This window comes from Protopterus annectens, chromosome 8.part0 (assembly GCF_019279795.1).
Source record: "Protopterus annectens isolate FY-2018-M chromosome 8.part0, PAN1.0, whole genome shotgun sequence".
NCBI classification, from domain to species: Eukaryota; Metazoa; Chordata; order Ceratodontiformes; family Protopteridae; genus Protopterus; species Protopterus annectens.
Window position 1 is genome coordinate 12,601,792 of NC_056741.1, and position 27,901 is coordinate 12,629,692.

At 39.7% G+C, this 27,901-nt stretch overlaps 1 protein-coding gene across 1 annotated transcript in view; it reads right to left on the bottom strand.

The window, feature by feature from the left end:
- The window catches only part of LOC122807960, a 114,192-nt gene that overhangs the window by 78,367 nt on the left and 7,924 nt on the right, over positions 1 to 27,901 (bottom strand). The window contains exons 2-3 of the mRNA XM_044078992.1: positions 27,282 to 27,557; positions 13,016 to 13,105 (exon numbers count right to left, since the gene is read on the bottom strand). Coding sequence (XP_043934927.1) covers positions 13,016 to 13,105; positions 27,282 to 27,557 — 366 coding nt within the window. The remainder of the gene's footprint in view (positions 1 to 13,015; positions 13,106 to 27,281; positions 27,558 to 27,901) is intronic.

The window sequence follows — 27,901 nt, forward strand, 5'->3', positions numbered from 1 at the left end:
AAAGCAAACAAAATGGCTGCACTGACAGACCGTTACAATTTTCATATGAAAAGCCTGAGGAGCCAGTATCCATCCACCATGAGAAATGCACCATGACAATATACTGATGTAGAATTTATAAATCCTTTCATGGACTTAAAGTTTCTAACTACAGCAGATGCATTCAGAATGGCTTGAAATAATCTATATGGTGGCAATATCAATATTAAATACAATGGCCAGGATTCATAAAGAGCTATAAGAAGTGCAGTGATTGTGTTGGAATTGTGCAGCATCGCCAACATGATAGTGCACTATTTGTTATACATTAAGCGACTCTACAAGACATGTAGAGTTGCCAAACAAAGGAAAACAACAGAATACGCTAATGACAACATAACAAGCTGAAGTACTTGCTAATTAATCAATCCAACATGGCGGACCTATTCAGGAAGCCATAAAGCAATCATGTACACTCGGTGTAGTCTTGCTGTTTATGCCAAAACCTTTTGGAATACAGGCACAATTACACTTAAAAAAACATGTTAAATGGTTGCTGCTACTATTATCATGTTGTTTGTGCAACAGGCTTTAGATCAAGTTGCTGCTGTTGCTGCTGCCAGACCTCAGAAAAGAACAAAAAGGGTGAACGATACGGGGTGGACAGGGAAACACTTGAAGCAATATGCAGCCTCTACCGCCCCCACCTCAGGCCTAGGGTGGACAGGGAAACACTGGAAGTAATATGCAACCTCTACCGCCCCTATGTCAGGCCTGGGGTGGACAGGGAAATACTGGAAGCAATATGCAAACTCTACCGCCCCCACCTCAGGGAAATCATGGAAAACTCATCACAGTGGAAAGAAGGTATGTGTAGCATTATGTGTACTAGCTACGGGTACTTTCCACAGAACTACACGGGATATACTGGGGGTGTCACAGTCAGTCTCTAGAATATTACATCAGTTTTTCAATGCAATGCTACTGCATGAAAGGGAGCACATCTGTTTCCCACAAGCACCACAGGAGACAGCAAGAACCATGCATGGGTTTTGTGCAATAACACACTTCCCTAAAGTTGTGGCGGCCATAGATTCGACACACATAGAAACAAAAACCCCACCTGGGGAACAGGGAAGGAGATACATCAGTGGAAAAGGTTACCACTGCAAAAACTCTCAGGTTGTCTGTAATGCAGAAGGGATCATCTAAATGTCTGTCCAGGTAACCCAGGTAGTTTTTCATGATTCACACATATGGTATACTTGTGATTTTGTACACCAAATTTGCTAGGGATTACATTTCTCAAGAGTATCGAGTGAGGGCTGCAGATTATTAACTGGAGTACTGGCTCATGACACCCATGAGAAACCCACTCAGTCCCACTAAGCAAGGATACAATGAGGCCCATGCTCAAACTTGGAATATCATAGAACATGTGTTTGGCTTGCTTATATCAAGGCTCCAGTGTCTAGACACATCAGGAGATGCAGTGCAGTATAACCCAGGCACCTGTGCTGAAACAATTAAGGTCTGTGCCATGTTACACAACATAATTATCAGGAAACAGCTTCAATAAGACAGCAAGGGGCAGGACCGCAGTTACAACCAGCAGCAGCATCAGGTACAGATGAGGAGTCTAAGGGAGAACCACAAGCTGCAGATGGTGCTTGCAAAAGAAGGCATACACAGTATGCCCTGGCTCTGGCTAAAAGGCAAAGGATAGCACACACAATCACTACCTAGCTGAAAACCTAAGATCCCATGCTCATATACATAGGAAAACTGATGCCTATCAGACACCACAATTTTTACTTAGTCATGTAATGACTGTGTTCTGATAGCATCAGACAGGGACAACCACACAAGAACACAACTGTTACCTGTAGTAATGAGATGCAATAGAATTATATAAAGTAAAACTGGTTCCTCATAGTAATAACATGTATTTGATAGAAAAATATACATAATTTGTAGAACTGTTTTCTTTCACAGTAACAGAGGTTTAGTAAAACTGCTTTCTATCATAGTAATAGTGTGATATTTTTAGAAACAGCACATAAATACAGTTATCTGCAAGTACAGAAAAGTAATATGTAGTAAACAAGTATGATTAGCTTAACAGAATGTGCTTGTGTGGAACAAAAAGTATTATACTTCTTAATGTTTTGTAACAAATGGCATTGACAACAGAGGCTTGCTGAAATATCATAAACATCTGAATGTATACAGATATTCAAGTGAATAAACCTGCTCAAGGAAATGGCTAACACAGCAGACAATTTTACAGACTATCCTATCAATGAAAGAACATTTAAGCTTGCTGAGGAAATGATTTTCTCTGTATGAGATGAGGATGCAGACAAAGAATGTTTCAATACAGGAAAAGAATGTTTCATCAAGGACAAAATTTGAAACTAGATACAAGTGACTGTAAAGAACTGTCTGGTAGACATATTGTAATTTGAGTCATCTGAGGAAGTGCAGTGTATGTGACAGTAATCTGTGTTATAAAGAAAATATAAAAATCTTGACAGTAGTGCTTGGTCGGCTTGTTTCAATAAATCTTTCAGTAAATACGATATACAGTTGAACAGTATCAGTCTGTGTAACCTGTTATTAATTCAATTTAACAACAAGGTAAGTGTAGAACCTGTGAAAAAAAGAATGTTATATAATTGATTATTCTCATATGCAAATACTTCTATGTCCCTAAGTAGTCTTTTGCCTGAGGTATACAGTTATGTCAGTAATGTCTCCTCTGTAAAAGTAAAGGGTCTATATTAGATCACCAAATGCTTAAAAAAGCGAACAATGATTAATCGATCCTATGTAAATGAAAGCTTACAATCTCGAACTGTCAGAACAGCGATTTTTTTCCCTAAGGAAATAAATTGCTGTTCCAAAACACATACACACGACACAAGCACACCAAACAAACAGCAATCCTCACACATACACCTAAAATCTGACACCTAACCCTACACTAAACTATACACATACCACTAACTATCCACTTACCTTAACCCAAACCCTAACCCTAAGGTCCGTCACTATCGCACACTCACCTCACCCGCTCCCTAACCCTAACTCACCTAACCTGCCCTAACCCTCACGTCTACACAATCGCACACATACCTAACCCACGCCCTAACCCTAACTCACCTAACCCGCCCTAACACTCACATCCACACAATCGCACACTTACCTAAACCCGACCCGTAACTTTCCACCACAGCACTGAAAATACCAAAGCAACAGAAACGGACAACCAAATTCTTTCCCTAGGAAAAAAATTTGGGTTTCTGTTGCTTTGATATTTTAAGCTTTCGCTTACATAGAGTCGATTAATCACTGTGCGCTTTTTTAAGCGTTCGGTGATCTAATATAGACCCAAAGTAAATACATCTAAAATTATACAAATGCTTTTCAGTGGTCACACTAAGTGCAGAGAATGTTAACATGGTATAAGTACTTACACAATTACATGCACACCCCCTAACAATGCATGGACAAGCACTGAGAACTGTTAATGACTTTCAGGTGTCTATAATTCCTCTGACTGCAAAAACAATCATCTTTCACAATCTCCCCTCTTTAAAGGACACTGATGGTATGTCAGGGAGAAGACACTTACCAAAAAGTCTGAAAGTACATGCAGTTATTTAGGAGATCAACAGTCTTAACATTCAAATGCTGACTTTAATGATGGCAGTTACTGCCCTTTATTAAGAAGTGTTCATATTAAAGGGAGTACTTTAAGCATAGATAAAGATAACATATGGCAATAAAACATAGAAAGATTTGCTATTATGAAAGCATAGATAATGGAACAAGGCACCATACAGAAAGAAAGAGATATACCTGCTGTGTTTACAGTCTTTGTTTCACATTTTATGAGTACATAGCTATGCTAACATTTTGCAATATCCCAAACATCCAGACATTGACCGTCAAATGTGAAAGAACTTTCATAACTTGTTTCTATCACACTTTCAGTGTGAATTGATATGTCACATTATCATAACATTTAAACCCTATCACCTTGTTGATATATGTGCTTGTTTGTGGCAACTCTTGGAAATAGTGTGAAATTATTACTTTCAATGCTCTTTGTTGAGGGTTCAAATACATACTGGAGCCTTTTGCAACATAACATGTTTGGTCAAACATGTGCATGTAAAATATTCGCTCTACAATAATTTTTTTTTTCTTGTATAATTTGTGTGTCACTTGGCAGTGGGAAAATGACATTCACTGCTTAAGGAAAAAAATGAAAAAATTAGTTTATGCTGCTATAGGTAGTGCAGACCAGCCAGGTGGCATTGTGTGGCCATCAGCACTCTGGATAGTACTCAAGGAAGAAAATATCCTGACAGGTAACTTTCTTTGCATTGCACAAGATGTAAGTGCAGTGTGCATATAGATAAATGATATTAGATGCATGGTTCAAATCCACTTACATGACATTTTTATAGGGGGTTTCTGAATATATATTTAATCACATTTTCTGATACCATTGCATTGTTGTTTAAAATCAACTATTGTCACTATTGCTAACATGTGATCATTAGTCTATTCACTTTCACATACTTTGTTATTAATTACAGTTCTGAAATGTGTCACAGTACATGCCGGATGCTGCAAGGATGCAAGAAAGAAGAGTTGTTTATTTGAAGGCACTTCTTACTCTGGTCATTGCTACATACACCCATGCACTACATTTCATTCACTTTCTGAATTTCTCTATTATACATTCCTCTTCTAATGCCTTTAAAATTTGCTCTCCACTTGGCAGCTCACAAACAGGGTTCACTACCTAGGCTGCATTAGGTAGCTCAAGCCCATCTGGCATAGTTGTGTGGTCACATGCAACAGGGAGAGTACTTGCTTCAGTGAATGCACCTAACATATGCCAAATTTTGTGGCACAAGAGAGTAACTGAAGTGAATCGAGTTACATAAGGCACATGAAGCATTGTTTGAGCCCTGTGTAGAAATCACATTGCAATTTATCGCAATATGTCTTTTTATTTACATTATTTTTAAGGTTCATCTGTTCTTCACTTGGCAGGGTGAAAACAGAATGCACTACCTAAGGAAAAAAATCAGTCAAGGCTGCCTTAGGTAGCACACCTGATAATTGTGTGCTTTCTTCAGCATTCAGGACAGTATTGAGAGGAGAAATTCCACCTGTCACAGAGATGTTCTCTCTAGCACAAGGTGGAAGGGCTGTGACTTTTAATAAATAATACAGCCTATTAAGGGTTAAAATCCAGCTACAGAGTAATTTTTAAAAGGATGCAAGAAGCACATTTCTCACAACATTTTGAACAGGAATATAACAGCAAGAAAAATGATAATGCTAAACATATTTCATGCAAGCAATGTATGAATAAGCTTTGCATAATTAAAATGTGCTGTTTAGCATATATGATCAATGTTTTAGAGATAAACACAGGCTAATGTATGTCAGCCTTCCTAAACATGACAATGAATTTATGTCATATAAAATCACTTGCATATGTGTGTATTACTGTTGCTCATATTTTTGAATGATGTTGACTCACTCACTTCATTCATGTAAAGTAATATGTCTGCTCTACAGTGTCTACACTTGCACTGTGTTACCAGCTTGGTTAACCTATTTTCACCAAATCCATCACTGTCTTTCTGCAGTACACTGTCCTATGTACAAGCTGCATCTTTGTCTTGCCAATACACATAGTGTACGTATGAGACAATAATGATATCACTGCAATGTTTGATTGATAATCCAGTGGTGTGCAACAGTCAATGTGTATGTCAGCACATTATGTGGAACATGTCAATGTCTCTCACAGTAACACAGTGTACAGTAAGGGCAGTATCTACATTTCATTATAAAATCATGTCATTACGTGTAACAATTATAGTGACGTTCCATTGTCCTGTGCACACATATGCATTCGTTGCATGACCTGGGATGCATAGTACCATCTCTTCAAAGCATTGCTTTTACAAATACTCCAATGTCGAGTTTTACATAAGTATTGTCCATCTTCTGTGATGCCTACAACTAGCAGACTGCTCTCTAGATTATGTAACCTAAACAGGGAAGGAGGGCCAATACCCAGCATAGATGACTTGTGTGTGTGTGTGTGTGTGTGTGTGTGTGTGTGTGTGTGTGTGTGTGTGTGTGTGTGTGTGTGTGTGTGTGTGTGAGACTTGGTGGTGTATCCACTTCCACTAAGAATAATGCATTTAAGTGTTTTCACACCTCCCTTATCCCTAATTTTACAGTAACAACCTCTCTGACACAAACTGATGAGGTCATCCTGACAAAATTGCAATCTGTCCCCTTACAGTTGCTCTTCTCCTGTTGTGCTTGTGACTATTAGATTGCTCTCTAGGTTGTGTAACTTAGATAGGTAGGAGGGTCAGGGCCCAATATGAAGGACATGTATGTGTGTGTGTGTGTGTGTGTGTGTGTGTGTGTGTGTGTGTGTGTGTGTGTGTGTGTGTGTGTGTGAGAGACTGTGTGTATCACTTGTTATTGTATCCACTTCTCCTAAGAATAACACATTTAACTGTTCTCACAACTCTTTTATCCCTGTTTTACAGTACTATCCTCTCTGAAACAGACCACATCCTGCAAACGTACAATCTCTCCCCTGAGAATCGGACTTCTCCTGTCCCACTTCCAAGTAATGCAGTGCTCTCTAGATTATGTAACTTAAATAGGTAGGAGGTTCAGTACTTGCCATGAAAAACTTCCATGTGTGTGTGTGTGTGTGTGTGTGTGTGTGTTTGTGCGTGCACATAGCTTCCTTATACAGTCTTTTATTGAAATATCCTGCATCAAACACACTAATAAGGACATCTTGACAAAAATAAAATCTCTCTCTTGAGAATCAGACTTCTCATGTAGCACTCGCAAGTAATACAATTTGTGTGAGTAGACAGGTAGGATGTTCAATACCCAGCAAGGTAGACTTGTGTGTGACGTCATTTACAGTTAGGTGAGCATGTGCTTATTTACCCTACTCTGGATATATATATTTTTTTTAAATCAAAGATGACTACACCTTCGCCTAAGCCCACTTTTCACATCCATGACTTCATTGCTGCACAAGGGTGTAACTATGCATGCTGTTTGTAATGTAATGATTACAATTTTCTATGCATTATGTAAAGGAAACTTTGCTTATTTAAGCAATACTATGTCAACAAATCTGAACATTAATGCTTAAAATAACAGTGTCAAGGGTTGAAAAATACCCATTTAATGGTTTTAGAGGGAAAGTGATGCAAACATTTATTAAGTGAGGTGAGGGAAGAATGTTTCTATTCTTCAAATGTCAGTTTTTTTTTTTGTTTGTTTTTTGTGGAATCAGTAACAGCATAACAATTACAACATTATATTGTCTATGTACACCCCTGGTTCAACACACTGATGAGATCATTGTTTTGCAAGTAAACTGAAGCTATTTGAATGTCAGAAGTCTCCTGCTGTGTCTGCATGTCTTGCACTATTCTCTATAACGTTTAATTAGATAGGTAGGATGCTCGAATACAGAAGTGCATAACTTCTACAAGTGTGACTGCCAATGGAGTCATGACTGGTTCACACACATATGTAGTGGGAACATTTACAAGCCCTGGCTGGCTACCAGATACATCTCCATGCTAATACACTACTTATGCCATCCCTTCATAGATGCTATAGTATCAGTTGTATTCATTAGTCTCCTATAGCACTGGCTGCTGATAATCTGCTGTATAGACACTGTAAGTGGATAGGTAGGTGGTTAAGTTCCATCATTGCTTCAGTAATAACAGCTATTAGTGTCATTTAGCACTGGCAACCTCACAACCACCTTTATATGCCCTCTGAATTATGAAACTGAATAGAGTGGCATTCTGTGATACTAGGAAATCCTAGCATCCCCAGGGAAGATAACATTTTTGTCCACACAATGATTACATACTGCTAACATACTTGCAATGTGTCTCATTGTGTTGTTGTGCACTTTGATTACTTTTTAGCATAAACATCCAGGTAATAAACACTGGTGATGTCATCCATTTAACTGTGCACCATCTCAGCTGTACATTAGCATGGTTGTTTGACACTTGTGATTCAGGATATGATGTTTAGCTTGTGATCTCAGGTAGTTACTTGAAGTTAATCCATTACTGCTCAGACTACACTATGTCAGTCTTATTGTGACTGTACATATCAATAACACTGTTGTCATGCACATTGGCTTTGTACACATACAGATGTTGATCCATCTTATAAAAGCTTTTATTTGGAGAAATGATGACATTCATGTTCCATACATAACATATGCAGGAACTGTTATCTTGTGGTATGAGGGAATGAGACAACATGCTGTCTATTGTTGATGTACTACAGCAATCATAGACACACATATCCCTTGTAGAAAGTACATGATGTAATGTTTTCATATAACCACACGTCACAACTGTAGTGACATTTCTTCTGTGGTGTATTCATCCTGCAAAATATCATGTGGTGTCTGTCAAATGCTTATGCATTCAACATCTACATTCAGTGCTTGTTAGCATTCTTGGGCATTATACTTAATGCATGACTGGCAAGCACCACATTGATAACATGTCCATTGACATTGTAACAAACCTCCTTGATCGCTTGCATCTAAGATATCCTTTACCACACACACACAGATGATGTAATAAGTTAGCATCAGTGAATTGTCATACTAGTTACAAGGCTTCCACTGTGGAGCTTGTAGTTCATTCAGATGTCACTAGTCAGCAAAGTAAAATTGTTTGCTGTTTAATTCCCAACAGGGGCAAGTTTAGATGAATGCATTGACATTACATAAACACTATTGTATCTAGTTATTATTATTTATTTTTATGTTGAACAATGATATATCATCAGTGGCTGTGACTGTATGGCATATACATGTTTATTTAGGGCATGTCATGCTGGGAGTGCTCCTGTGGCATATGCATTGAGTATTGGCATTCATACTATGCCTATGCAGGTAGACAGGTGTTCACTTCTGGGGCAATGTGTGTCCTACATGACGTAAACAGCTTCCTTGTCAAAGAATCAGTCATAGTGTAATGTTCAGTATTATGTGGACAGTAACATGGGCCCCTCCTTTCTGGCATTCTGACTAAATCTGATAGTTCCTATTATATCCATACCTCCTGGGTTGACACATACATTCAGTTCAGTTATTTGTGAAGCCTCCATTGTTATCTGATGTGGGATATGCAGTCAATACAGAGGTCTGGAGACCCCCTTGTATAAAAGGCAGGGATATGAATTTGATAACATCTGTCAGTCAGACAAATGTGTCAGACTACAGTGGCTTACACACACTCATAGGGCCAGCTTTTTCATGCATTTTCATACCTGGTAGATCATTAGTTCACCTTATATGGTATGATAGTGCTGTACGCCTTTCAAGGGTGTTCTTCCTTACGTGTCTGATATGTAAATGTCTGTGGCTCCCACGATTGTTATACATCTCTCCGATATCTGTTCATGCATGTGTTTTAAAAGGACAAATGCAAATGTTTCTTTGGTTATTCCTTGCTCATATGCATTACCTATTCAGAAGATAACTATGCTGTGTATTGCATGTCATCCTCCAGACATGTTTCATATGGCAATTGTTTCCATCAGAATATATGTCTTACTGGCAGATGTGTGATCCCATAAAGGTGTCTTATTGTATGGCATGCAGCAACCCCATCAGGAAATATGACTGGTCCTCTGTTACAACACTTTCTATTGTTTTGTTACTGTTCCCTGTAATCGTATGTGAGCATGCCCGGTATTAGCATGTCAGACATTTCTGCAAATCAGCAATAGCAAAACTGGACTCCTGACATATCATCCACTCAGTTTTGTCATTGGTCACATATGTGTATTCTTTATTATTAGATGGGCATGCATCAATTACATAACCATACAACACTTATCTATTACACTTTTGTAGGTGATGAACCCCTTTCTTACTGGTACCACTGTCATTTCCTTGCAAAAAGACATCCATTTCTGAGCTACCTGATATTACTGCTGTAAAGTCCTTTTGTTCTGGTATATGCATGGTGGGATGGATAATACAGCGGTGCTGTCAGCTTTCATACGTCAATTCCCTGTATATACATCCTGATAGTCTATGACTGTATTCTATGCATTCGTCCCATAATGTATCTTCTGTCCTTGCAAACTGCAGTCTCAGGTCAACATTTTATCAACATGTATATCACATTTTCATTCCACTTTGTTTCACTGCAGCTTTAGGCCCCAATCACATCCTTTATCAGTAAGTTGATTATTAATTATGTCTGTAACTGTGGGATTGACATTCACACTTATTATCATTATATCAGTCTAGCAGGTTTTATGTCAGAAATACATCTTATACACTTTTGTCACATTTGCCTGTGGGCAAATTTAAACACTCTAAACATTTCCCCCGCCAACATTCACATATCATTATAACCCAATTTTGTGTACCGATGTCACCCATTTCGCTTCCCCTCATTCTGTATTGTTTCCCCTGTACTCGCCCTTAAATATGTCTGGGTTACAGACTTACAGGGAATGTTTAGTGATAAATATGCATAGTTCACATCAGAAAAATTCAAAACATTTCTGAACCAAAAAAGAATTTTTGCCTGCACTTCATTATCAGAAATGGATTGAATGAAAGAACAAGTGCAAATGTTCAAGAAAGCTGTAAAATGTATAACCTCTAATGGACCACACAAGACAGACCACCAAAACAACATCCATAATAGATTTGTTTTCTAGCCTTCACTTAGTGAAACCAGATATTTGTTAGAAATGCAGATGTAATATACTTGTTAAATAACTATGGGAGAGTTTTTCCTTAGATAAATTGGTGTTAACTAGAGACTACACAACTGGCAAATGGCAATCCAAACAAAATGTTTCATTGAGTCTCAGAAGTACATTTTTATTGTTAAAATGGGACAACACCTAGAAAAGGCAAATAAACCAATCAAAAGTACTCAAGAAACAGATGAAAGGCATACAAATGTATGGCATCGAAGTCCAAGGATGTTATTGTTCCACTGTATTCAGCATTCATCAGACCTATCATTGAGTACAATGACCCCTTTGGTATGTACCTAACCAGGCATATCCAATAACTGGAACATCCATAGAGGTTCCTCACTAAAAGAATACAGGGCATAAGTAATATGTCCTATGCAGACCACCTCAAGGCCCTATCTCTGTATTCTGTCTCCTACAGGCTTTTGAAGGGAGATCTATGCCTGGCATACAGGGCATTGTCAGACCCCACTCTGATGGACCTCCTGCATATCCACAAAACAAACAGTACCAGAACTACCCATTCTAAAGACTTAAACCTTGCCTGTGATATAAATAGGACATGCTGGAGAGATAGATGTGTATCCCAGAGCCTACCCCATCTATGAAACAGGCTTGCCATCCATGTGAAGCAGAGTTCCTCCCTAATCCAATTCAAGTGCAACTTGGACAATTGGATGGGAAACCAGAAATTCATCCCTGGTCTGATACAAACAGGTAACCTGTAAATGGTTAATCTCCCAGGCCTATGCTTACACTTATCAAGGGTATCAGAACTTGTCAGAAATTTGGGATGCATGGCTAGGCTTAAAAAGGCCCTTGTGGTCTTTAGCCTATTAAACACCTATGAATCTATGAACCTATGATCTACAGCCAGTTGCTAGACATGTAAGTCTATAAGAATATAGAGTATACAAGAAGTGATTGACTGCTACCACCACTGACCACTGGTGGGAAAAACAAGCAAAGCTATGCACTGTGATAGATGGATAACCAGATTTTCAAGTGAAGAATGAAAGACTACAAGCAGTTCCAGTGGGAAATGATAGACCAGTGTGACATTGTAAGAGAGATCTCAGACTAGACCACTGATCAGAAAAGGATGCATGATTAATTTCATTCAAGCAGTACTGGTAGCATATCTGCAGAAGGGTGTGGGTTCCATTCCCACACCAGGTAGATAGATTGCTGACACTGCAGTGCAGCATGGGGAAGGAGGGTACTGCACTCCTGAGTGTGCCATCCTTTGGATAACATGTTAAACCAATGTCCAATCTGCTTGAGTTGATGGTAGCTCAAGGGTATGTAGAAGATCCCAGGGCACCTTTCAAAAAGGGTAGTGGAAGTTCCCCAATGCCATGGCCAAATTTACCCTGTGGTGGAACTAACCCAGTCAACAAAGTGTAAATAAATATAATCAAGTGACTATAACGTTTATGCCTCCTCATTCCAAGAGAAAACACCCCATATGTCCTCCAGGAGTCACTGCTCCAAGTCCAGCTCAGCCACAGAGAAGCTATCCTGAGCATGGGAGAACATAACTTTCAAATGCAAAATGTACGAGCTGGGAAGTATTTCCACAAATCTGTCCCAGGAGTTTCACCTGTGTCTCTCAATGACAGGGGTGACAGGTACTGATTGAGGTTTCTTTTTTGGGGATAAACTTTTGGCTAGGCTTGTGAGAGCCCCAAAGCCATTAGCCTAGCAACCTCCTATGATCCTATGAACTAAATAAAGATTACAAATACCTACTGAAATGTGTATCAAATATTACTCCTACCATGACACAAAGTATTAATGAACACAGCTGTTATACTCTTCGCTACTGCCTGACAAAGTATACTGTACTGGTAGTATGAGAACACCTGAGATTTAGGGGCATGGGTTCAAAGACAGTAATGCTAATACCACTGACTTTAGCAAACAGAGAAATATAAATCATCATTATTGTACATGGTGCTAATAGTCATGCTTGTTCTGTCATCATGGATAAAAACTAAAGGGAATGGAAAGGCAGCATTTGGGACTAAGTGAAGTAGACAACAATACTACTACCATTACTGCTAATAATAATAATAATAATAATAATAATAATAAATAATAATAACAATTATAACAATTATAACAGACACGGTAAGTGCTAAATGTATAACTCCTCATGCAGATAGTGTTGGTGTATCATTACCTGTATTGTTTTCCACTGAAAATGTTTGGGGCTCCAGTAACTGGGAATGCTCCTTGATATGTTCTCCTACATCATTCCTGGGAGTGCCACCTGGTTGAAGAAGAACATGCTGTGCTTTATATATTTCTGGATCAGGAAAATAAAACAGTATCATTACAGAGAAAAAAAAACATACCTTGGTCATTTGAGGAAGAAGGAACAAACTAAAAGGGATGCAGTGTAAACAAAACACAGTGGTGCACCGGTAGCATTGTCACCTCACAGCAAGAGGTTTTCCAGTTTGATTCTTGGCTGGGGTGCCTTCTGTGTGGAGTCTGCATGTCCTCCCTGTGTTTGTGCGGGTTTCCTCCGGGTGCTCCGGTTTCCTCCCATGTTATAAAGACATGCATCTGGAGCGTTTCTCCCAGGGCCTCTGCTGAAAATTGGCTTTGTTCCAAGTCAGACTTTCCTGGTTACAAACGTTAAATAAATATTCAACAAATGTTAAATAAAATGAATGGTAGTTGGTCCTGCTGAGAAAATGCTAGGAACCTGTGGTCAAACATCTAAACTTCTGGTGTTGATAGTGGCAAGAAAGATGGACATGGAGGTATCCCAGAAAACTAAGTATACACCAGTAAATAAAGTGACAAAATAACCCCAGACCACAGATTAATTAGAAATGAAAGAATAAGAAAGACAGAAGAAGAGCTGTAACAATGTGGGGAGATAGTTAAAACATGTAGGAGGATAAAGAAATGAGGAACATAGGGGTTCATGTCATCTTCCTGGCAATTAGAATCAAAGGGGCAGAATGAGACTGCTAGATGATATAAACACTGTAAAATACCCACCCTAAAGACAACCAACAAAGAGCATAAAGAAGTAAAAAAAAAAGAATGAAGAGTCAGAACTGGTATTGAGATAAGGATGATTATCATGTGGGGGGGGGGGGGTGATCAACCAGCCAAGAGGAACATTCCATCATTCATGGGGTGAATGGATAGGATAATTACCATGTGGATGCTGAACTACTAGACTCCAGCTGTAGCATTTCATAATCCATAATGTGGGTGGGCAATGAAAAGATTCATTATCAGGGGGATTTCAGTATACCACAAGGCAACTGGAATGATCCAACACACGTGCTGGAGGTGTGCAGGAATGATCCAACACACATGCTGGGGGTGTCCAGGAATGATCCAACACACATGCTGGGGGTGTGCAGGAATGATCCAACACACATGCTGGGGGTGTGCAGGAATGATCCAACACACATGCTGGGGGTGTGGAGGTTTAAAAGAGTAATATTCATTAAAGAGTTCATGCAAAAGTAAAAGAGGCAACAAGAATGCAGAGACTAGTGAATATAGTTTTAGGGGAACAAGAGGATGTGAAGATGACCCTGAAACTAGAGGAGGAGGAGATGCCACCACTGAAGGTGAAGGGGAGGCCACCACTGGTTAATAGTGACCACAAAGCTTAATGGTTTACGGCTTCACTAGGGCTGGGGAGGTTAGAGTCTGTGTCGGGTACAGGACTACAGAGTAGTCCACTATGGAAAAATTACAGAAATGGGAAGGGCAGGGATGGATGACTAAAACAAAATTATGTGTGGTAGGCTTGGTGTTGGAGACATTTGAAATGCCAGTGTGGCAAAGGACAGTGAAATGACTGAAAATAGGGAGAGTAAAAAAGAAAACATTCAGCCTTAGTATTTTAAGGAAGAGAGAGAAATAAGCAATAAGCGGTAAAGAGGAAGTATAGGTTATGGGAACAAAAACAGAAAAAAAAACTATGATAAAGCAAGGATGATAGAGCCCAGTAAAGATAGCAAGGATTAGGGGGTTGTAGAAGGGATGTGGTCAAAGGTAATAGGCAGGAGAAGAAAATGTTATATAGATATGTGAATAAAAAAGAACAGCAAGGGGAGAAATTAGTGAACTGAGGAAATGCAACGCTGGTAAATGGAAGCACATGCACGGACTAGAATTCCAAATAAATTCTTTAAATTGGTATCAAAAGGCGGGAAATTAGTAGAGTATCAGCGTAGGTAGGAATGATCTAGAGCAGACAAACGACTAGAGAGATGACAAAACAATACAAATGGGAGTTTATGGGAACTTAGTAAGGATGAGGTAGAAGGACTGGACAGGTTACCCCTAGGGATGCTTATCAGGCTGTCAGGCACTGGAGTACCACTATTGCACAGCCCCAGAGATGGACAACACTTTGTTAAGCTCAAACTGTTTGTAATGGATGACTTGGATAGGGACCATTTGAAAATTGGTGGGATGTTGTTGCATTGGTTCTGTGATTTTATTTTATTATTGTTTTTTTTTTTTTTGTATGTGTGTGTTTTTTGTTTTTTTACTAGTTGCAGATTTCTGTGTGATTCTACTTACAGTTTGCCAGTGAGTTTTCCCTTTGCAAGTATACTGCCTATTCCATGTTCATTCCATACACAGTACATTGCAGATTGGGGATACAGTTGGAGGGGTTAATGTATTCAGACAAATATCCTTCCCTCCTGCTACAAGCTGCAATGACCTCAGGTTTGGTTCTAATTAATAGGGGATACAAAAGATATAGCTATAAGTGTGACACAAGGGAAATACTGCCAGCCCAGTTAGCTAGAATTTTGTAAATAATTATATGTCATTTGAGAATATTAATATGATTTATATAGAAATGTAACAAAAGGAGACACTGCCAGCCCAGCTTTCTGGAATTTTTGTAAATAGTTATATGTCATTTGTAAATACAAGCATGATGCAGTTGTACTGAGCTTCTAGGATGAGTCCAAAGCGTACCCTATTGGAAAAGAACAGAAATGTATATAAACTATATACCTGTGCAAATGTATAATGTATGTTTTAATAGTAGAAACTGGAACATACAGAGTTAACTTGCAAAACTTCAAGAAAATAAGTTGTAATTAAATTGTTTTACGATTGTGTTATAAAAGGTAGTTTCAATGCAGCAAGGAGACAGGATGTCTAGAACTAGGGGCTTCTGCATTGTTTTGTAAGTGTTTTAGTTATTTATTTTATTTAACATTTGTTTACTGGGAAAGTCCGATTAGGAACAAAGTCAATTTTCAAAGGAGGCCTGGGGAGAAACACTCCAGATGCATGTCCTTGTAATGTGGGAGGAAACTGCAGCACCTGGTAGAAACCCACATGAACGCAGGGAGGACATGCAGACTCCACACAGAAGGTACTCCAGCCGAGAATCAAACTGGGGAACCTCTTACTGTGAGGTGACAACGCCACTGCTGCACCACTGCGCCGTCCTTTGTTTATGTCTTCTACCAGCTGCAAACATCTGAAGGCTATGTATTTTTCACAATGAGAAGTCAAATGCTACAATGGGGGGAGGGGGTTAGCTTGGGAACTTAAGTCAGGTGACAAAAAGTGATGTCATCCAAGCTAACCCAGCAGTAATAGTTGATATTAATTTAAGAACTCTCTCAAAGAGAGACTGTGCATTTTTGTATTTTGTCTTGGACCTAGCAAGAACATTCACTCATCATCACCATCTGCACTTGCCTTGCTGTATGTAAAATTTAGGGCATAGTATCTCTTTTAGATTTAGATAGGAATATAGTAAAGATTAGTTTAGATATTTTCTGTATTTATTTGAGACTGTCCTACAAAACTGTTTTAAAATACTTCCTGTGATTTTGAACTCTGAAGTAACTGTGTCTGTGTACTGAGTATTGTCTTCTTCTTTTATTTATTGTTAAATATATTTAAACCTAGCTTTGTGGCTGATATTTGTGAGACATATTTAAACTGTTAGGATACTTGCATATGTATTTGGTGACACTGTACAGGTCACTCCTAAATAGCCTTACAAGTCTTGGTCAGACTACCATTTGGATTAATAGTAACATTACCCAGTAGGATTGGACACCCTTTGTAAGGGCCTTATAGTAACTGATAAGTAGGGGTTGGTGGCAGTAGAAACTACCTTATAGTCTGGGCAGAAGGGGCATAGCTAGTAAACCTGTGCCAGCTTTCCCCAAGTGTGTGTATGTGTTTGTATATAAACCAAATCTCAAAGAGTGTGTGTGTGTCAGCTACTTGGGCAGGGACATGAAGCACTGGTTGATCAGAGAGGGTGCTGGAGGTCTTGATTTGGCCCCTCAGCTGAGATCGGAGTCTTATTGGGGATCTGGAGAAAGAGGGAGAAACCAGCCCAAGACTGACTGTAATCTCTGTGTGCTCTTAAGGGAAATTTCACTTTATTGTGTGTGCTAGTGGTGAGGATTGAGGCTCCTTGATTATTGGGCCTGTGCAGGGTCATCACATATTAATTGGTGGACAGTGGTGGGATATCCACATCACATATTAATTGGCTAGTAGTGGTGTGGATATTGAATTCTTGTATTCTGTGTACAGTGGTTATTAAAGGCATTTGTACTCTCAATCAGCCATGCAGTGAACATTCAGAGTTCATATCACAATTGTTTTATTTTTTTTTGTTAGCTTAGTTAGTCACGGAGAACAGGCAAGCATGTCAGCAGAGGAGTACGGCAAGCTGACAAAGAGCCAGTTGGCTGAGATGTGCCAGGCTAAAGGACTGGTGCATGCCAACTTGACTAAGGCCAGAAATTATTGTAGCTGTGGGTACAGCTGCATTGCAGACCAGTGACCAGGCTGTCCTTGGAGATGTACAACTCTCAGAAAATGGACAGTTCAACCTTTCCACAGATTACTTAAAAATCCATCTGGAGTTAAAGAGACGAGCTGGTGGCCAAACATTTGGAAATAGAAGCAGCAGAGAGACTGAGACATCTGTAGGCTGAAGAAAATGAGAAACTGCAATGTCTAGGGGCTGTGGAGAAGGAGAGGCAGAGGCAACATGAAAAGGAGGTGCTGACTCTTCACCAGGGTCATGGAGGTAATGGAGAAGGGAGTAACCAAACCCCAGAAGCAACAAAGGTCAGTAAATTTCTTCCACAATTTACAGAGGGGGATAATTTTGATAGTTTCATTCCTATGTTTGAAAGGGTATGTAAAAGGTATAATGTTAACCAAGGGGTCTGGGTACGTTTCCTGACCCCCTTATTCCATGGTAAAGCTGTAACTGCAATTTTTAAATTGTTTGATACTAATTGCTTAAATTACAATATTGTAAAAAACTGTCTTTTAGAATGCTTTATGTTAACACCTGAAGTTTATAGGAAAAAGTTTTGTGAGCACAGACGCAAGGCAGATGAAAGTGTGTGTGAATATATTGCTGAACTAAGCACTTATTTTCATAGGTGGATGAGTGGATGTCAGGTCACCACTTTTGAAGGGCTGGCAGACTTTTGGGTGAGGGAACAAGCCCTTAGCAATTTTTCTGAGGACATGAGCAGCTGGTTAGCTGATAGACAATACAATACTGCAAATGAGTTGGAGAAGAAGGAAGACCTATACCTAGCAAACACGGCATCACTTCACAGGAAAGGGACACTTAGTGCTGCTCATGAGTCTAAGGGAACCCATGGTCGGCAGCCTAGACTGCCACAACAGAGTCCACCAGTTGCAGCGGAAGCCACTAGTACAAGTACATGTCCAGGACCAAGGGTTAAATGTTTTAAATGCAACCAATGGGGCCATGTAGCATATAGATGTCCATGGAGGCAAGCTGAGGAACAAATGGTGGGAGAGCCAGTAAGTGGGAATGACAGAATGCCAGCACTAAGTTGTCTGGAGACAACAAGGGTACCGAAGTACCACAAGAGGTTATAACCTATATTAGTGGATGGGAAAGAGGCCACTGCTAAGAGAGACATAGCCTCTGACCTAACCATTGTGAAGCCTGCCATGGTTAAAGAGGAGCACTACTTGCTTGGGTAGTCTACTCCAGTCAGAGCTTTAGGAAGGACCCCATTCCAAATACATTTGGCTAGGGTTCACCTTTACTGGGAGGGTAGAAAAGGAAGCCAACAAGTAGGTGTATTTGAGGATATCCCTGCAGATATGGGAATGATTTTGATAATGCAGTACCTTGTGTGCATGCAGTGACATGCAGTCAGGCTTGGAGACAAGCATGTGAATCTGGTAGCCTGGGGGAGACCCAGACAGACCGCACACTTGCAGCCAGAACTGGTGAGGTGGTTACTTCAGGGAGGGAGCTATCCTGTAGCAGTGAGACAGAAGGTGAGCCACAGCTGCTTGTGGGTACTGATGATCCCTTAGAAAGGGTGGCTACAAGGGCAGAGATGAGTAGAAGTTTCCTGGCTGACAGTGAGGCACCACTGTCAGAGAATACCAGACTTCCTGTGGAAGGGAGCTGGGGAGGGTTACAAAGAGAGATAAGACAGGCTCAGCTCTCAGATCCTACATTAAAAGGTTTGAGGGAGGTAGCCAGTGAGGCACCTGATTCTCAAGGGAAATGGGAATCTGTATACTGGGACAAAGGGTTACTGTACAGAGATTGGACCCTTGAGCGAGAGCTAGAGGGTGAAAGATTACAGCAGTTGGTAGTGCCCAGAGCCTACCATCTGGCACTTCTAGCCACAGCCCATGATATTCCCTTTGCTGGTGATATGGGTGTAAAATGTACAAAGAGACATATTATGCAGAACGTTTATTGGCCTGGGATTTCCAAGGACGTAACAGGATACTGCATGACCTGTGAGCAGTGTCAAGAGGTAGGCAAGGCAGGAGACAAGGTGAAAGCTCCTTTGATGCATTTGCCTGTAATGGAGGAGCCATATCAGAGGGTAACTATGGATATTGTGGGGCCCCTGAGTACTCCAAGGTTCACAGGGAAAAGGTATATCCTTGTGGTAGTAGATTATGCTACCAGATACCCTGATGCAGTGGCCCTGTCTTCCACTGAGGGAGAAAAGGTGGCAAATGCTTTGTTAGAGATTTTCAGCAGGGTAGGTTTCCCAAAAGAAATACTGACTGACAGTGGTGCCAATTTCATGTCAGACCTGTTAGTTTGTTTGTGGAAGCACTGTGGGGTGAAGCGCCTAAAGACCACCCCTTACCATCCCCAGAGTAATGTTATTGTTGAGAGGTTAAACTCAACACTCAAGACCATGCTCCTGGCATTTGCAGACCAGTTTAAGAGGGAGTGGCACAAATATTTGCCCCATCTGTTGTTTGCTTACAGAAAGGTGCCCCAGGAATCCACAGGTTTTTCACCCTTTGAGTTGCTGTATGGGCATAGGGTGAGGGGACCTCTAAATTTGATTTGAGATGAGTGGGACGGTGAGTGTGAATCTCACAAGGAGTTTGTTGTGGCACATGTCTTAAACCTTGGGACAAGGCTTGGGGAACTCGTGGGCTTGGCCCAGGAGAACTTGGCAGAAGCCCACCAGCAGGAAAAGGTCTGGTATGATAGGAATGCTCGATCTAGAGAGTATGATGTAGGGCAACAGGTAATGGTTCTCATTCCTGTCAGACACAACAAGCTGCGGGCAGCTTGGAAGGGACCCTACAAAGTGGTAAGGAAGGTCAGTGATGTTAACTACATGGTAGAACTGTTAAGCAGGAGGCAGGGGCACAAACTGTACCATGTTAACATGATGAAACCTTACCATGACAACGGCCCTTGTGCTAAGTATCTGCAGTACAACGCAGGAGGAGTCTGAGGGGGATCTATGGCAGCAGGGAGCCAGCCAGCCAAATCCCAAATTATTATGGTGGAGCCTAGGGTTGCAGGCATATGATGGGACAGTGCAGCACTGTACTGGGAACAGCAATGCCAAGGCAGCTGGAATCTCAAGACAGGGAATGGGGTAATGTGTTCCCATATAGGCTTATCCCTCTCAAGCAACGTTTCTCAAGGGTCACCTGAAAAACTAGCTTGAGTGTTTTGGGGGGAAGAAGTGTGACACAAGGGAAATACTGTCAGTCCAGCTAGCTGGAATTTTGAAAATAATTACATGTCATTTGAGAATATTAATATGATTTATATAGAAATGTAACAAAAGGAGATACTGCCAGCCCAGTTATCTGGAATTTTGTAAATAGTTATATGTCATTTGTGAATATCAGCAGGATGCAATTGCTTGTGTTACCAAATGTATTACAACAATATGTTATGTGTATATTAAATTACTGGTACAAAAGTGTGTGCTGAACAGGGTTTGTACAGTACTGAGCTTCAAGGATGTGTCCACAGTGGGTCCACTTCTAAATCTTGAACGCTCATAATCTTGAAATTCAAAACAATGAAAACTCAAAATACTGAATTTCATAATATCGAAAAAAAACAGAGTACACCAACACTTACAATATTCCAACACAACCACATAATAAAACATAGTACTCTTCTCCAACTATAAAAAGGGGGGAGCCCCCCCGCTACTTAAATATATCAACTCCAAGACTGCACTCCACAGAAGAAAATGATAAACATACCAATACATGCTTCATGACTGCCTGTTGTAACCTTAATCATGTTCCCTTTTAATTTGGTATACAACAACATAACTCATCTTAGTGTAATAAAGTGCGATCTCTGAGTTGATATATTTAAGTAGCAGGGGGGTGCAGGGGGTTTGCTCCCCTGGTAATAGTTGGAGTAAACTAATATGCTTCGTCTTTTATTTGTTTCTCTATGTACTTTTGGTGGAATATAGTAAGTGCTAGTATCCTGTAGTCTTTTTCAATATTATGAAATTCAGTATTTTGAGTTTTCAGTATTTTGAACTTTCAAGATTTTGGACTCGGTATTTTGAATTTCAATATTATGAGCTTTCAGGATTTAGAAGCGGACCCATCCAGAGTGTACCCTACTGGAAAAGAACAGAAATGTATATAAACTATATAACTGCGCAAATTTATGTTTTAATAGTAGAAACTGGAACATAGAGTTAACATGCAAAACTTCAAGAAAATAAGTTGTAATTAAATTGTTTTACGATTGTGTTATAAAAGTTAGTTTCAATGCAGCAAGGAGACAGGATGTCTAGAACTAGGGCACCTTCTGCATTGTTTTGTAAGTGTTTTATTGCTTTATGTCTTCTAGCAACTGCAAACATCTGAAGGCTATGTTTTTTTCACAAGGAGATGTCAGATGCTACAATGGGGGGGGGGTAGCTTGCAAACTTAAGTCAGGTGACAAATAGTGATGTCATCAAAGGCAACCCAGCAATGATAGTTGATATTAATTTAAGAGCTCTCTGAGAGAGAGACTGTGCATTTTTGTATTTTGTCTTGGACCTAGCAAGAACATCCACTCATCATCACCATCTGCACTTGTCTTGCTGTAAGTAAGAGTTAGGGCACAGTATCTCATTTAGATATAGATAGGAATATAGTAAATATTAGTTTAGATGTTTTTTGTATTTATTTGAGACTGTCCTGCAATGTTGTTTTAAAATATTTCCTGTGATTCTGAACTCTGAAGTAACTGTGTCTGTGTACTGAGTATTATCTTCTTCTTTTATTATTTATTATTAAATATATTTAAACCTATCTTTGTGGCTGAAATTTATGAGACATATTTAATCTCTTAGAGTAGTTGCATATGTATTTGGTGACACTGTACAGGTCACTTCTAAATAGCCTTGCTTGGTCAGACTACTGTTTGGATTATTAGTAACATTACACAGTAGGATTAGACACTGTTAAGGGCCTTAAGTAGCTGATAAAGAGTTGGCTGGTAGCAGCTGGAACTATCTTATAGTATGAGCAAAGGGAGGCATAGCTAATAAGCCTGTGGCAGCCTTCCCCAGGTGTCTGTGTGTGCTTGTATATAAATCAAATCTCAAAGTGTGTGTGTGTCAGCTACTTGGGCAGGGACACGAAACACTGGTTGGACAGAGAGGGTGCTGGAGGTCTTAGCTTGGCCACATGGCTGAGATCTCAACACTATAGCTGTGCCAGTGGGGAGTCTTACTGGGAATATGAAAAAAGAAGGAGAAACCATCCCCAGACTGACTGTGATCTCTGTGTGATCTTAAGGGAAATTGCACTTTATTGTGTGTGTACTTGTCATCCTACCAGTATGTAAGTCCCCAGCTTTTGACAGTGGTAAGGATTGAGGCTCTTTGATTACTGGCCAGTGTTGGGGCATCACAATTAGTATGAAGGAGTCTACTCTTCCACAAGATTATTGAGGTGCTCTGTTTTCCCCAGAGTCTGCCAAATCACACTGTTGGTATCCAGTGTGCTGGATTTTTAGTCTAGCCATCTAACATAGTTCTTATTCATTTGCTATATTTCTGAACGAATGACCTAGATCATGACAGAGCTTCTCAAGAACCTTTTCAACAGATCCCTTACTAAGGAAGAGCAGGCCTAAACTCTGCCATGAGGGTACCTAGGATCATGCTTGGAAAACTGAGTTCATTCTTTCTTGCCTCAGTACTAGGAAAAAGTTTATAGAAAATTCTGAGAATGGGGTTTTCATAATTTCTGAAGGACAGCAATCGACTGTACATCAGCTAACACAGGATATCAAAACCAGTCTGATCCAGTTCTAAGCTATATAATGAGGTAGACAGATGAATTATATCCTGTGGCTGTTACCCTCCTGTACTTCAGCAAGGCCTTCAGTTACATACCACACTCTGACCCAGTGAGTACGCAGAGATGGGTAGGGGTAGAGGAAAAGGGGGTGGGGGATGGTATAATGGTTAAGTTGCTTACCTAGAAGTCACAAGGTGCAAGGTTTGATTCTCATCTTTAAAAGGGAACTGGTTAGGCTTAAAATGCCTCACAATGGCAGCTAGCTTAGTAGTTACCTACAAACCTATAAAATGAGTATAAGTGAACCTATAACATATATCTGTGAGCATAAAAATGGTTAAAAGGAAGAATGCAAACAATGCCAGTGAGGTAAGAGAATTAAAAAGAAAGGTTGTGATCATTACTATACTTAACCTATGAGGCTGATCCTTGGGCCTACATTATTCAAGACGTAAATATCTGGAATAGGCACTACTGGCTATAGACAAGATAATAAATATTATGGATGTCACCAGAGGTGGGGGTACTAATTAACTGAGAACGCAGTTAAAAATAAAAGCAAGCTGTCATCTTGGTCAGAGAAACAACAGATGAGATTTATCCCAGAGGAATGCAATAAACTGCTTCTAGGGAAAGATTATCCTGGGACACTGCAGAAGTTGGTGGTGATCTTACATCCAGATACTGGGCCGAAGAAGAACCTGGGATACATGACCAGGCAGGAATAGTGTGAGAATGTGAAAGCAAATGATAATAAATGCAGGGGAGGAAAATGTAGGAGGGGGTCTCAAGAGACATACGTGCAGGATCCCCCCTATACAAAGCACTGGTGAGGCCTCATCTCAGTCCAGCAAGCCCTATAAAACATAAAGAGTAACGGCACTAATTGACAGGGTGCACATAAAAATCAGCAGAATACTTAGGGGGGCTAAAAGGGGTACATATAAGGAAAGACTTGGATGTTTAGCACTGCACTTCGTGGAGAAAAGGAGGGAAGACATAAAATGTAATATGGGCATAGTATATACCTGCGTGTGGGAACAGAGAAAAGAGAAAAGGCTGCAAAGACAGGAGATTACCTGCTGTAAAGATTCCAGGTTTAGTGTAGACATTAGAGTGTACCATTTAAGTGAAAGTGTGTCTGACAGGTAGAATGACTACTTGGGGTGGATAATACAGTCTAAAATAATATAGGCATGACACAGTTGGATCAGTAGGGTAAAGGAGAAAGGGGTAATCTGCAACAAATGTGTATGATTAACTGTGTCCATCCTAGGTGACAGACTCGTTCATGGAGAACTAGTACTTTGTCCCAAGACAGCATGACCCTGCATTGGTTAGATTACAAAGGCAGTGCACATAGGCGATGAGGGAGAACTGCCTCTACTTCATCAAACTTCATTATTTTAAAAAATATAAATAATTAAAACAATTACACGAAATATAAAATTATTTTAATAAACATTTTCAGTTCACCGTTTTGCTGTTATCTTAATTTCTCAACAAAGTAGTCCATTGCATAAAATTGACTTGATTAATGGTATTTCATGCATTCAACAGTCACATAACTTTCTTGGGCATGCTAGAGGTATGTCTGCACAAAATATGTCAACATAGTTACTGACAATGATTTCTTCTGGACTGCCATCAAAATTACTTGTGATTCCTGCTGGGAGAGTTTAGCAGTACAGTATCAACAAGATTCCACAGCGAATGCTCTTAGTTACATACACTGATTGTGTGCACTTTCTTTTCTGCCAGATGAACATATTTTGATTTTCTCCAGGGAATGTTGTAGCAGTGAACGTCCCACATCCAGGATTATAAAACAGTGGTGACACCTGCTGGCAAATGTTGAAACTGCAACATCATAGAGCTTCCCATATTCAGTCCTAAATATAACGGCACCTGAGATTAACAGGAACTGCAGTAGCTGTGAGGTTTTCACATTCGGTATTCCTACTCCATCTACCAGAGTGACGTGCTGGGGAAGGTAGGAGCTACAGCAGCAATGAGATCTCACAGAACTATTGCCACTACATAACTATGGACTGCATCTCCTCCAGGTAGACAGAAACCGGAGTACTGTAAAAAGTCTTGCATTTCTAGTGTCTCATGATGGAGAATCTGTGAACAAAGTTAGTGTGTACCTCCTTACATATAAACATACACACACACACACACACACACACGCACGCACGCACGCACACACACACACACACACACACACACACACACACACACACACACACACACACTATCTTCTGTTGGAAGAGGCTAAGTCTGCATAAACCGGTCAGCATAAATACAGAAAAAGCAAACCAACAGCGTGAATTTAATCCCGTGCCAAATAAAAAAAAAATCTTTATTCTAGAATTGCTAGATTTAAAAACGTGTAGTAATAGCTCACATATAAAGAAAGAAAGTCAGCCTTTGACAACAGATAAAGATGGTCTGGCTGTACGGGTCTGCTCACTTCTTTGCACATTAGATACCATAAATCCTAATTAAATAACAACTCAGATTCTCATGACTCTCACTAGAATTCTCTTTTATTTCTATCATGTACTCATAAATTTCCTTGCTGGTTTTGAACACATGACCTATTCATAGGCAGCCCCATATATTTACTACTCTCCTTGCATTGTGGCCTGAGCTTTCCTCTCAGATGTTGGTTGTGTTCTGCATGCAGGTATAGCTGCTAATTTAAAAGCCTTTTTCCCCAAAGCACTTTGCTGATCCACAGACAGCACCTGAATGTTTCTGCAATAACCCCATTTCCCTCTTATCTTGGGATACATATTGTAATATCTAATAATCTCTTTTCATATACTTATTCTAATACTTTTTTGCTTTGATTTTTACACATATATTTATTCTTGTTCCAACCACAATTTATTAATGTTCCCAAATCCCAGTATAGTATTAGTATCACTCACAAAGTCACAGACTAAGTCCATAATAAGATTTTTGATTAGCAATAATATAGGGCCAGTATTTGCAGACCTATAGTGTAAAATACTAACAGCTTCTATTTAAGTCTTCTACTACAATTTTTAAAAGCTGATGCTATGGGTATTAGTGATTAACACCTGAAAGATATGCTTCTGCTGCGGGCCGGAAATCATACCATTGCTTTGCTCCAGAATATTTAGGCCTCATGTCTTCAAGGACTGCATACTATATAACTGCACAGTTTAACAGATGGGATAGCAGTAACCAATGGTGCACAAGGATAGAAGCTTGTTGTCCGCTACAGTGATAGATTTTTTCCTGAGTAGGAGTTGGCATAAGGGTTAAGGTCTTTACCTCAAAGATACAAGGTACAGGGTTTAATTCTGACCTCTGGTTATTGGCTAGACTTATGATAGTCTGTTACCTGATAGTCTATGAATGGCACTTGTCCTTTATATTCCTTACTGCCTTCCTACATTGCTTACTTGGATAATAGTATATAAATGGAAGCATATTAATTAGTCAACTGAACAATAGTCAAAATGACTATGAATGGAAAACACTTTTTTCTAGGCGGCAAGCCCCCTAAATGCCCACACACATTCCTGCATCTCTAAACATACTAAATATGAGGTCATGCATGCTCAGGGCAAAGGGAAACATCCCCACTCCCTAGCTTCGTCAGTCCCACCAAAACTAAACTGAGATTGAAGAAAACATGACTGACAAATCCCATTGCAACCCAATTCTCATTGATATAAACAGATGTAACCCATTTAAATATCCTAACACTCTTTTCCAAACTTGATTTTTTCTTATCCCTTGTTCACACCAGTTGTTACTAGTTCTTTACCCTGATGTATATATTGCCCTGGAAGTACTACCTTATGTTTGTTGAAGCTTACCTCTAGGTTTTGTTGTCTCAGTCAAAGAGAAGTATTTTTTTCTTCCTGACACATAGTTAACTGTAAGAGTGATGAGGTATTCTGTTGAAGCATTTAGATTTCTCAGGATGACACCATCCCATTTACCATCCACCATGACTTCTTGGATGTGTCCTCCATCAACTGGACCATACAGAATACGATAGCGGCGGATGTATTTTGAGACTGGTGACCAGTGAAGAGTTAAACTGTCCATTCCTCTATCTTCTACTGTAATATTCAGCCAACTCATGTTCCCTGAAACAGAAAGTAAAAATATAAATTACATGTATTATCCTTTAAAGTATCAAAATTGCATCATGGGTTGGGAAACAAGGTAAATCAATCCAGGTATTTAAACTGCTGTAACCCTAAATGTTTTCAGTGGCTTCAATGAATTTCTAACAGACCGAACACACTGTATGCCTTAAATCATACAGGTATGAATTTGCAACAAACTGGGATATGAATTCAATTAAACTCCTGATGCTTGTGAAGGTACAACTGTAACTGTAGGCACTTTGAAACATCTCCAGGTGTATTTATTCCAGCATTAAACAACTATTTATTTGATTCTTTCTGCATACACATTTAACCAAACT